The 13,203-nt window shown below is 45.4% G+C and overlaps 1 protein-coding gene across 5 annotated transcripts in view; it reads right to left on the reverse strand.

Annotated features, from left to right (window-relative positions):
• The window catches only part of KMT2A (lysine methyltransferase 2A), a 2,049,111-nt gene that overhangs the window by 163,406 nt on the left and 1,872,502 nt on the right, over window positions 1-13,203 (reverse strand). For all 5 annotated transcript variants that reach the window (XM_069614436.1, XM_069614434.1, XM_069614435.1 and 2 more), the window contains one exon: window positions 8,459-8,566. In XM_069614436.1, coding sequence (XP_069470537.1) covers window positions 8,459-8,566 — 108 coding nt within the window. The remainder of the gene's footprint in view (window positions 1-8,458; window positions 8,567-13,203) is intronic.

The raw sequence follows: 13,203 nt of genomic DNA on the forward strand, positions 1-13,203 counted from the left end.
AAGTCCTACTGGTAGCAAGACTTTAGTAAACTCTCCTGGTGTTTTGTAGATCTCCAACTCTTAGTATCATTCTGTACTAACTCAGGACTTTGGTAGAGTGTCAGAGCAGTCAGGCTTATCTTAAGAGGAAGATGTGAGCTGTAGGTAAGTACACTGAACCTTAGTTAGACATGCACACCAAAGAAACTCTTACACTTATAATTTATATAAAATTATATATTATATATACACACCAGAATCCCTTTAAATACTTTAGACGTTTATAAAAGAACACTTCAGAATACTTGAGAATACACTTCAAAGGACACTTTCACTTTTGTGTTTGTTCGCGGTTACATTTGTAGCAACGTTAGAAAGGGAAAAGAACATGTTATTGTTTTATCAGTTATTATTCACACCTGCGGTTTCTAACATTTTATATGGTAATACATTTACTCTGCCAACACATTGGGTAAATTTACTTTAAGGGAAGAAAATTGTTAGTTAGTGTAACATTAGCTTGGTTCAAGGTTCTAGAGAGGGTTTCTTCGCACAGCAAGTCTTTTAAGTCCACAACCGCAACCCTAGCTACAGGCAGTTCGGAGAGGGCTCAAAGTCTCGACAAAACGCAGAATACGAAGAGTTCCAGAGGATTTCTTTCAGTCTCTAGTGTTATAAAAGCAGGAAGTTAACAAGTAACAAGGGAGACCTGTAAAAGGACTCAATGATGGGACACAAGCAGCAGCTTGAGTCGGAAGGTAAGAGCGGGTGATCCTGGGCACCTCTACGTGCACTCCAACTATCTCAAGCGACTTCTTGAAACTAGGTAAGCAGTACCTTAGGTTGGAAGAACATGTTCGTGCTGGATGCTCTGCGACGTTGCCGCTCTGGACCCAACCTCCGGATTCCTTGGTCTGATGACTCAAGGCAGGCCACTGGACAGGATCTCTCAGCAGCAGTTTCGAGGGAGGACCTGTGGCACGACTTTCAGCAATTTCTTGGTTCACTCTGCAATTTTGACGCCTTTTCTGCAGCACCAAAAAAGGACACGGATAGTCCGGTCAATCTTCTTCACCTCCTGCAGTCCCACAGTCTGGTTAGGGGGTCTGGGTGAGTTGGATGGGATCTCTGGAGTGTCCGTATGGGTTCAGAAAAGATTTGGGCGGATTCAGAGTTTCCGCTACGATGCACTCGAAATGGGCAGCAGGTCTCCTGGTATTGGGGTTTCTGCAGCTCTGGAAACTCCCGCGACCTCGGGAGATGGCTCAATTCAAAGTTTGTCTTGAGACTGGTTGATCCCACCAGCCAAAGGGAAGGAGTTGTCCTTTTCGAAGCTCCTCTGTCGCATAGAAAACAGGGCCAGGCCGCAGTGGTCGCTTCACAGTGTTGGAAAGGGTCTGTAGGGGTCTCTGTGGTCGACTTGCTTTACACTCCAGAAGCCTCACCTTTTATACAGTTCCAGCACACACTCCTCTGCAATCTCCTTCAGTATTTTACAAAAAGGGCATTTGGCTATCCAATCAGGACAGCCAAACCCCTGTGGGAGCTGGTCCCATTCAGGCACCATGGCAGAAAAAGGACAGGGGGGTGGGAGACTCCTCCCCCACTTCCTGCCTGCCTAGATACTCTGGAGCCTAGGCGGGGATATCCAAGGGTTCCCGCCAAAGGCAAAACACACACACTGACCTCCCACTCCCAGAACGGTAGAAGAAGAGCTAACAAAGAACAACCAAGCTATTAATGGGGAAAAAAGAAGAGAGGCCCCACGTTGGTACTTGGGTGCCCCTATTGTGCACTACATAGGCTAGGGACATAGCCTGCGGTATACAAATGACACAATAGTTGGTAGAACACGTCCAATGCCACCAGCCATAACTAGGAGATTGTCCATGTGACTAAAAAGTCACAGGAGTAGAGAGAAGAGGTATATCTTTGGCACTCCACTGAAGGTGGTGTGTGCAGCATCTCTCAAGACTATAGAGTTTGGGAGAGATACTGAGTATCTCTCCTTAAGAACTGTAGTTACTTGAGGATATTCCTTCCAGTATTCCATCATCACTAGCCATCATCTCCAACCCCACCGGGGTGCCCCCTTTCCAACCCATATACAGTCAATGGTAATCTATGTAATGTAATTTCCTTTGCATGGCTGACATGGTTCCCCTGTAAACATGGAACCACTATGCCAAACATTATGTGACTGTTTCTGCTATTCAAATGTCTTAGTTTGTCCATGGTGCTATCCCTATGCAACAAAGTAATTACTACTGTAATTGTAAAAGCACCTTGATTTGTTTCCACTGGAACCATGAGGCTAACATCAAGAAATTTACCATTTTACTGTAGCACTGTTTGTCAGCACCATCCATATTGTATTTTTCTCTTGCAACTAAGTGAGCACTACTGTAACAGCGCCACAATGCCTAAGGGCCAATTGTGCGTGTTAGGGAGAATTCTCAGAAATGTGCTAATTCCTCTCTACCTTAGAGACCCCCAGCACTTTTGCTGGACTCTAGGGCTTTTTTAATTTTTAATCTCAAGAGAGTGAGACCTTTATTCGCACTGTCTCATGTATTTTTTCTGTGATTTGGCCTATGTGTTTCTTTGGACTATGGAGTCTGACAAACTCCACGGGCATCATCTTTATATTGTGTCACACAGCACCTTCAGTGCAGTGACACAGGGAAGTCCTTTCAGATTTCCCAAATGTTTAAATACCTTCTCTTGGATAAACTACTGTTTCCAAGAGCAGTGAACATTTGTAACTTTCTACACCCAGCACAAACTATCGTACAATAGGGTGCTGGAGGGGTTACTTAGTATCCCCTTTTCTCTAGTTTCTCATGTAATTTTTTTATGTTACCCTTGCTACAATTAATGGCTGGTGGCAGTGGTTTACTTTTAACTACCATTGTGTGTTTTTAACGCGGGCTGCAATTGCAGCCTTGGTACAGCACTCATGGGTGCCCATTTTGTCAAAATGACCCGCTCTTCTTTTTTCGCCATTTCTTGTCGGAAAGGTCCTTCTTGAGATTTACTCTGCGTGCCAAACCAGGTTTGGTCCATTTGTTTATTTTTGTCTTTGGCGGGATTCACAATTGAAGCCCGCCTCTGGCCCTAGTATGTCCGGCAGGGGCAGAAAATGAGGGAGGTGCAAAAACGTCCCTGTGCTTAATCCCCTTGGTTACAGGTATGCACCCAAAGGTGATTGGCCTAATGGCTGTCCGGCAAGGACAGCCACCCTGCTGTGTGATTGACAGCTAGGCTGGAATGAATGGCATAAAAGGCAAAGCTTTTTGGCTTGGAAGGCTGTAACGCTCACCTGATTCCCGTAGAGGCGCCGGTCTTGACTGGGCGTATACCGTATCTGCAAAGGTGATGTGTAACACACGGCTGGCTCTTTGGGCTGGACCTCTGTGCACTGTATGTCTGACTTGAAGGGTAAGATGTCTGCAGATAGAAAATATGGGATTAAGGAACTGGGTTATTGAATGTCTCTCTCTTCTTCCCTTTCTCTTCTCCTGTAGAACCCCAAAGGTTAACGCTCTCACCTTAGGTAAGTGAACGCCGTGCTCTCCATCTGCCTCGGGGCAGGGTGCTGTAACCAGTTTCTTCACTGGATAAGGGGAGCAGGCCTCTTGACTTCAGAGGACTGCTGTCCGTCGTTTACTGCACGAACGGTAAGTTTCGAGTAATTCTAATGTCTTTAAAGTCTTTAGTAATGATGTTTCTTGTTTTGCAGGGTTCCGGCGATGGCGGATGACGGGCTGAAGTGAGTTGAAGATGGAGCCCGTGTGATGAATAGAAGCGCCTGGAGCACGTAAGTAAGCGCTTGTTGCCTGCTTCACGATGCGCTCTAACTGTCTTTTTATTTTGCAGGTACAAGTTCGGAGCGACTGCAGGGTGCCGGAATACCCACTGGGTTAGATGTGGAAAGGAGTAATGGCACGCGAGTATTAAAGTTCCCCAATGTCTTTAAACGCACCTTGTTTTGTCTTTCAGATGCGGGATGCAGCGCCGAAGGCCTCCGGAGCGTGCGAAGAGTTGGTAAGCTTTTGTCTTTCAGATGCCGGAATGCAGCGCGAGGCGTTGGTGACAGCCGATGGACCAGGTAAGTGAAGAGCTGTCACTGAAGACCGTAATGCTAACCTGTTCTTTCTTGTCTTTATAGGTGTTGCTGAAGACTGGATTCAGGATGGTAAGCCTTTTTCCTTAGGCCCAGGATCAGATGCAGAAGACACGATGAGCGTTCTGCTGCAGAGGATGCAGAATAACGCAAAGCAAGATTCATCCATCGGTGTGGTTTAAATAGCCTCCTGTAGTGCTTAGGTGTCTCCTTCCACAGCCACGCCTAGGTAAGAAAAGAGTTCCTGCTTTCCAGAAGAGTTCCAGTGTTCTGAATCTAGGGAGTGGCTCCTGCCCCACCCAACAGGAAAAGTAGTTCCAAACAGAAGAGGATCAGAGGCTCAACTGACAGGCAAGTAAGCAGCATGGTCTGCTGCAGGTAAGTCCACCCAAGCATTATGAGCCCGGCGCTTCCAGCGCTGGGACTGGGCATATTTATGAGCCTGGTGCCACTGGCGCCAGGACTGGGTCCAAAAGGTCCCAATTGGGACTGGTTGGCACTCGGAACCTGGGTTATGGATCTGCTTCCAAGGGAGTTGGGAAAACCCTGACCTTTTGGAAGCAGAGATCATGACAAAGGCAGAGTCGACCACTGGATGAAGGAATCCGAAGAAGAACTTGGAAGAGACGCCTGCTGCAACTCCTGGACCATTGGTTTGCTCAGTGAAGCCCTGCTGTTGCGCTGAAGCTCTGAATTCGCCTCGACTAGAGAAGCCCCTCAAGGACGACTTCTCCCCTTGTGTTGGACGGACCAATCCACTCCAAAGTGAACTCGTTTGGACATCCTCTCGGAGCTGGCTGTACTTCACTTGGAACCGAAGTGCGAGGGAGAGGAACATCAAACTGAGTGCATCACTTTTAAGTCAGACTCGAGCGCCAGGAAGATCCTCCGGACTTCCCTGATGCAGGACTGACCAAGCCTGAGCCACCTCAACAGAGTGCTGGACCCCAGAAGCAAGGAAAGTCTGAAGTGGTATCCGAGAACCGCAGTGTTGCTATTTGCTGTCAGACGCAAGGAGCTGAAACGCTAAAGTGCCACTGCATTGAAGTTTGCCCTTTGCTGTCACTGACCGTCCCGTTGCAGGAGTCCCCAGAAGTCCTCTGTCTTGTCCCCACGACAGGCACAGGAACAGAAGGATCTGTAGAGCAACACAGGAACAGAAGCCAGCTGGAACCATTTCTTCTAACCAAAGGTACTGTGCAGTCTGAGAGAACTTACCTCTTGCTGTTGTAGCCTTACTTGATCTCAGTTGAGACTTGGCTTGGTTGCTTCTGTAGGGATGCTTGCATCCTCTACTTCTCACAAGCCTCACAGATTGTGGCCCTGCATGGATTCTACTTTTTCTACAAGACTTCTAAAACATTGTGCAAGACTTTTATTCACCTACCAGAAGTGCTTCAGCTCACCTAGACTTTTGGCCAATTGACATTGGCTTGTCTGGCTCCCTGAATAACTCTTCTTTCCTTTGACATTGCGTTTTGCCTTTTCTTCCAAGAAGGGGTTAACTTACTTTGCATTGGGGGTTCAAAAGTACTTACCTGCTTCAGAATCATTGTGTGATCTCTTGTTTTATTCTATAAACCCCTTTTCTTTGACATGCTCCCAAGTATTGCTCTAAATGCAACAGTGATATATTAATGTCCACAGTGTCCTAGCTAGCTATTTAAGTCACCTGAGGGTGTAGGAAGTGTCTGTGTGACATCCCCAATGGGTGTTTGATGATTTAGGGAAACTAAGAGTGTGTATTCTGAAGTGTATTTATGTGTTACTATTATTTTGCCTCTTCTGAAGAAGGCTTATTCAAACTGACTGTTACATACATTTATAATTGTTTAATCAGGAAACCTTGTGTGTAAGAGTATTTGGATACTTGTCTCTGTGTAACCACCCTACTGCTCACATTGAGCCCTCTTGAGATAAGCCTGGCTGATCATCCACACTACCAACCTCTGTAGTCAGACTTATACGAAAGGTTGGGTTCCTATTGCCAGGAGGTCAAGGTTGTTGTAGTGCACCCAAAGGGTACTGCTCCAAATCCTGCCCAACAGTGGGCTTTATAAGTGTAAAAAAATAAAAATAAATCAAAATAATCTTAAAGGAGGGCCCTAAGGGTCCCCAGCAAAACTGCCCATAAGGGGCTTTGTGCTGCAGTGTAAAAACACAGATGCCTTTAAGAGTTATGGAGCAGACAGATTCCATAGTACAGGTAGAATACAAAGAATAGAGTTCCAAAAGACAGAGCCCACAAGAATGACTGAGTGGAAAATGGCTCTGCTCATTCAGGATTTAAAGAAAAAGGTTCAGAAGTGCAGCAAAAAGTGCACGGGGTCTCACTAAGAGAGGGGATGAAGCATACAAATGATAAATCTCCCCAACAGTCTGTTCCAGGAAGACTACATCCTGCATATAATCCCTTCTCAATACTTATTCCCTTCTTGGTTTAAACCAGTTTTAGGTTAAATGCTTCTTGTTTCCCTCTTTTCAGGGATTTCTTTGCCTTATGGTTTCTATTATCCTCTTTTGTTGTGCAGGGTTCTCATACACCTTTATGGGAGATTCTTTTTCCTTCTTTCTTAGAACCCCTGGCTCATAAGTTTCTTGAATGGCTTTGTTACTCTCAGTCTTTCGAGTAGGTCCACAGAGCTCAACTGCGCTCCTCCCGCTCGACAAATGAGCAGACTCCATTGCAGAGGCTGAAAAACACCATAGTCGCCATTCTGTTTTTTTTTTTAAGAACACAGTGCATGATTGAATAAATGCAAATCTGAGACAGGAAACACATAGTCAATCCCTTTTCTTTGCTGACTGTTTGTGGGTGCCAAGTTGGCTTGACCGATGTAGATGGTGGAAATTATGTTACATCGAAACGGTCAGGTTTGTGGTACAATGCACAGAGTCCAGACAATCTGCTGTGCTCTATGGAGTGAGACAATTGAGGCGCACTTTACAAACCCCATCACAACAACGTTTGAGTCCAATTTCTGTGTATAGTTAGTAAGCATATACTGTATTGTTTTTATATTTGTGAAATCAAATAAAATGTATTTTTGTGTTTGGGTTGCCCCTGAAAGGAAACGTGATGCATGATTGGAGATAGAATGTGTTGATGCAAAGGATAGTTGTGGAATAGCCACTAAAACTAAGCTGTGAAGTGTCTCCCATGGATGTTGCTTTAAATCCCGGTATAGGGAGACATTCGTCCAGGCCCCACCTTTTTTAGGACCACTCAGACAGACATTCTGAACGAATGCGGTCCCAAGCTTGTTTCCCTGGAAGCCTGATGCATTAAAGGTTGCATAACGTTGCACAGTGCATCACGTTTCAGGGATAGGGTTAGGGCATGGAGACTGTCGGGGAAGACTGCCCAAGCTGGCAGAGGTAACTGGTGGGGGAGGGGAAGTGTTGTGTTGGAGCGGCACAGCGGGAGATGGAACGTGGGGGGTGGGAGGGAACCGCTGTGAGTCGGAAAATGGGGAGACAAAAGACTGACCTTTGCGTGGGCGGCATTCACGACTGCCTTCCACAAAGTCGCTCTTTTGTTTGCTGGGTTCAGACAAAGAATCATCCTGAAAAAGTGATCCATATTCTTATTGTACTCAATGCTATATGCAACCAATAGATGCACAGCATGTGAAAGCATAACAAATTCACAATGTAGAAAGTGTACGTTATTTATGATAGTGAAAGTTGCATGCCAAATTCGTGCTCCCCTTCTCCCCATATTATTTTTATAAGCTTCCATCCTTAATTACATATTCCTCATGCACTAGGAGGAGTATGATATTAGTAAGAAGACAGGGGCTCAGCACATTCCGGCAGTTCAAAAAATAAAGAGTCGTAGTTCAAAAAAATAAGAGTCTCATTACCAGTTTGTCAGTTCAGTAAAAAAGTGCCTGTAATTCCATTACCACCACTTTTTTATTGTAACGAAATTACCAACACTTTTAAAGCCCAGCCGAGTCAAGAGTTTGACCTTGAAGTGGAGGATTTACCTCCAGCATGGTGCTGGAAGTAAACATTCAACTTTAAGGCCAAACATCAGTGGATTTACCATGCAGTATTACCACTTGCAGCAAATCCACCAAAAATCCCCATGGAAACACATTGACTCAAAAATGTGGGATTTACATGGCCCTACCACTGCTCTTAGTAATGCCACAGGACTGAGTCGCAGTAACAGTAAACCGGTTAGGTAATACATTGGTGGATTTGCTGCCTATTTACCCCCAAACGCATAATGAGGCCCTATATCTTAAGAAAAAGGATATTATTTAAGCACATACAGCAAGAGTCATGCTCACGTAAAGTTTACACCACCACAAAGGATATTTCCCTGATGAAGAGCCTACATACCTGGCAGACTTGAGCTGCACTTCCTCCTCTTCCTCGTCATTGGGGTTGTAGTCGGGAGGTTGACGATGTTTTGAGGCAAGGAAGTTGAACATGTCAAATGAAGATTTCCTGCAATAAATGGAGAACCAAGTTGTTAGGGAGATAATTCACCTGGTGCGGGATTTGAAACCATCTATCCTGTTAGGATTTTCAAAAACAGCCTTGGGGGAGGATTCTGTGGCCAATCTAGTTGAAAAGCAAGGGTTTTCGAACCTAGTCAAACCAAACTCTCAGAACACAGCACAAACAGACTTACGAGATCAGGAGCTGGTGGGCAAGTACAGTTGGCAACACCAAGAGACAGGCAAGTAATAGTGTACCACAAAGAAGTATAGAAATATACTATTTATTAGTCCTTAAAGACACAAAGCAGGTAAGGCTCAAGTATATCATGGACCTCATTACTGCCACTTTTTTTCCCCATGAGTTTACAAATGGGACTACAAGTGGTGGTAATTCCCCATTTGGGATTTTTGGCAGATTTACCACCAGCAAATTTACAGCCTAGTAACACCACACATTTTTGGAGGTAAAATGGCGTATTTTTGCTGGAGGAAAATCCTCCACTTTACCTCAAAATATATACGTTTCAGCATTGTGGGAAAAACAGTAATTCTGTTACTGTCGAAAAAAGTGGCGATAAGAGAATTACTACCACTTTTTTTCCAGCACGGCCAAACTTGTAATGCGGCCCATATATTATACAACATACTCATATTGCAAACATTCATTTTACTTATTTATTTGGATTTGTATAGCGCACATCTGCCCCGGGGCATCGTGGCGCTGAAAGTAGGCTTACTTGGTACATAGCATACATGTTGCACAGGTTACAGCAGGTAAATGGTAGAGGGTGTTACTTACAAAACATTAGGTATAATACTTTTGTGAGGTCATCTCATAGATACATACAGTTATAGCATACAGTAGTAAGAGGGTGTAGAGGGTTAGTTGAAAAGGGTGGTTTTGAGTAGTCTGTGGAATGCATGGTAGGATTTTTCATTCCTTAGTGCAGTGGGGAGTGCGTTCCAGTTTTTGGGTGCTAGGTGTTGGAAGCTGGATCCTCCGGCTTTGGTTCTTTTGAATGTCGGTACATAGGTCTGATTAGTCAGGTGCAACCTGGTGGGTCTGGTGGATGTGTTGCGGGTGATCCTTTCAGAGAGATAGGGCGGAGCATCAGAGGAGAGGCACCTGTGGGTGATGGCCATGGACTTGAAGAGGATGAGTTATTTTATTGGTAGCCAATGGGCCTCTTTTCTGGCTTGAGAGATGTGTTCCCTTTTTGGGATGCTCAGAGCTGCTCTCAGGGCATTGTTCTGTGTGACTTGCATTTTCTGTTTAGGTTTTTTGTACATTACCCACCATAATCGCATTTCTGATGTATCTGCTTAGATTCACATGCTTTGCAGGGGCTGCCACCTAGCGGTATGTGCAGAGTATTGCACGACTTGTTTCAGAAAGTTGAAAAGGGACGTCGACTGGGTGTTTCTGTAATACTATTCTAGTGTGACATCGGTAGTACCCACAGTCCACGCGTCACAGTCCCTCAGATTGTTTTGTTTCTGACATGGGGGAGCATGAAGTGTTTGTGTGAGTATGTAAGAGGAAGTGTAAGGTATTCAATGTCCTTCCTCCAAGAGGGGAGGAAGGACAGGTGCATGTGAATCTAAGCAGATACAAGCATCAGAAATATGATTATGGTGAGTAAGGTGTGCCTTCTAAGGCTGTGGCTCTGCTTAGAATCACAAGCTTTGCATAGACTAGCGAGCAATACCTGGAGAAGGTGGTGGGATGCTTGAAGGTACGGCAGCAAATAGATGTTTTAATACTGCTTGCCCAACCTGTGAATCTTATTTGGAATGAGTGTTCAGCAATGCTGTGTAAAGGTATGTATGGAACTCCAAGTAGCTGCCTTGCAAATGGCCTCTGGCCATTTGCAATAAAAGCTAAGGTAACCCCTGTGCCACACGTAGAGTGTGCTTTACGTGTGAAAGGCAGAGTTTTGTTAGAATGGGAGCAGCACATTTGAATGCATTTGACCATCCACTTTGAGATAGCTGATTTAGTGACAGGATGTTATAGACTTGATGGTCGTGCAGAGTAAGGATACCTCCGTCCCCAAGTACCACACAGGCAACAACAGTAATACTGCCTGTGCGGTCTTTGAGGCCACAGGTGGAGTAGTTCGTAGGCCTGGACTCGGGAACAGCCGGAAAAGGACCCCCCGATCGCTGCAAGGCAATGGGTTATAGGTAAGCACAGAACAAAAGACAAGAATATAACAGCCGGGTAAGGATCCTAATTGGCTTACCTATGTGTCAAAGATGTATAACCACAGCGGGTGTTGGGAATCCCCAAATGGCGGAGGGCAGATGGTTGGTAAGCAGACAGGCAAACGCCCAGCGTGAGGCCAGAGGCCAAGAGTCCAGGAACAGTGACGAAATCCGTAGGGCACAACCAGGGACAGTCCAAAAGGTCAGGCAGCATTAATATCAACAGTTCCAAGGCGTGGTAGCAAGGGGCAAAGGGCACGAGGAGTCCAAAATGTAGAAAAGGTAGTCCGGCAACTGGTTATCCAAATCCAAACACTAGGGCAAGGCAGAGGCAGTCCGTGGTACAGGAAACGTGGTCGAGTGCATTCGTGGAGTAAAGCAGAATGAGCGTCGCAGAATCCCGTTGGAAACAGCTGTGAAGCGACGCTCATTGTTTTCCGGACGCTTTTATCCAGTAAAGACGCATCACGTGATGAGGGACTGAAATCACGTGATACGGAAGCATTTCTGTAGTGGAGAGTCACGTGACACGTGACGAGCGAATCCTCCTAGGTCCCTTTATGGCACCTCGGTAACCTGGGAGCCTCCAACGCAACTGCCAGGAGCGGGAAGGAAGGTAAGTGCCAGGTGTATGAGCGAACCCCTGGGTATGACGCCCGAATGGGCGCCTGATCGTGCGTGCATTTGTGTGTATGTGTGAGTGAGTGGGACGGCAGGAGGCCGAGGGTGGGGGCGTGGCCACCTCAGAGATGTTGGTGGGTGCAGGGGTCGTAACACAGGATCCCCTTCTCTTCCAGTTGCTATGGACAGAAAGAATTGATCAGTCTTTCTGATTGGCTTTGTCTTGTTAATGTAATACATAACAGCCCTCCTAACATCTAACATACGGAGGCTTTTTTATCTGCTTTTTTATCTGCTGGTTGGGTGTTCGCAGAAAGTAGGAAGTTCTATGGGCTGGTTAACATGGAACTTTGACATACATTTTGGTGAAAAACGTGGGTGTGGTTTTAGCACCACTTTGTTTTTATGGATGGTAAGAAAGGGATCTTGAGCTGAGAGTGCTTGTAGTTCACTGACCCTTCCGATGGATGTATTGCAATGAGAAATTCTGTCTTGTAAGTGAGGTGCTTAAGAATGATTTTATGCATCCGCCTAAAAGAGGGACCCATAAGCTTTGTAAGTACAACATTTAAATCCTATCCGGGAGTTGGGTTTGAAATAGCTAGGTGTAATCTTTTAACGCCTTCCATAAATGCTTTAACTACTGGTACTATCCACCAAGAATCCTTTGTTTGAGAGGTGGTATATGCAGACAATTGCAGCTAAGTGGACCTCAAGAGAGTTGAAAACTAACCCTGTGTCCCAAAGGTAAAGCAAATATAGAACAATGTGTGGGGGAGAGCAATCAATTGAACTGATGTCCAGAGTTTTGCACCAGGTAATAAACCGTTTCCATTTATTGTAGTAGCATTGTCTAGTATTAAGATGTCCGTACATTTTTTGTGGTAAGTTTAGATGACCTAACTCTATGACCGCTGGAGCCAAGCTGCCAAGTTCAGAGTTTGAGGGCACGGATGATATAAGGTCCCCTGATTTTGGGACAGCATGTTGTATGGACACACAGGTTTCACTGATGAACAAAGGGACATTGTGAGAATGTGCAAGTACCATGGTTGACATGCCCGCATTGGAGCTATTAGAATGAGTCTGACTCGTTCCTGGTGCATCTAGTGGACAATCCTGTTGAGAAGTGGTGTTGGGGGGAAAAGCGTAAGCATGTATCCCTGACCAGTTCATTCACAGAGCGTTACCCTTGGACCCTCATGGGGGTACCTGGACGCGTAGATTTTGCGTTGGGTTGGGTTGCAAACAGATCTATGTCTGGTTGGCCCCAGTTTGAGTAGACGTTGTGTAGAATGTCTGTGCAACTGCCATTCGTGTTCTGATTGAAGCTGTAAGACTCTGCTTAAGACATCAGCCACATAGTTGTGTTCCCCTGGAACATGTTGGGACAGGAGGAACATGTGTTTTAATGCCCAATTCCATATGTTCTGTGCTAGTTTGAACAGACTTGGAGAGTGCGTTTCCCCCGTTTGTTTATGTAAAACATAGCGGTTGAGCTGTCTGTTTGGACTAGGACTGTGTTCCCTTGAATTAGCTGTTGAAAAGCTTTGAGGGCTTTGAACACTGCTAACAGCTCTAGAAGGTTGATATGCTTCATTGTTAGTCATCGAGTCCACTTCCCATTAGGGATGTAACGGTATAACGGTATACCGTTAAAGATACCGTGAACCACTTAATTGAACAATAATAACCGTCACATTGTTTATACCGTTATACCGTTAAGTGTGCTTTTCAATCTGATTTGGAAAGGCTGCAGTAAGCAATTGCTGCGCAGTCTTGGTTTTGCACTGTTGGATGTGCCGTCTGCCA

The sequence above is a fragment of the Ambystoma mexicanum genome, chromosome 9, assembly GCF_040938575.1.
Source record: "Ambystoma mexicanum isolate Mex_15411 chromosome 9, UKY_AmexF1_1, whole genome shotgun sequence".
Classification (NCBI taxonomy): Eukaryota; Metazoa; Chordata; class Amphibia; order Caudata; family Ambystomatidae; genus Ambystoma; species Ambystoma mexicanum.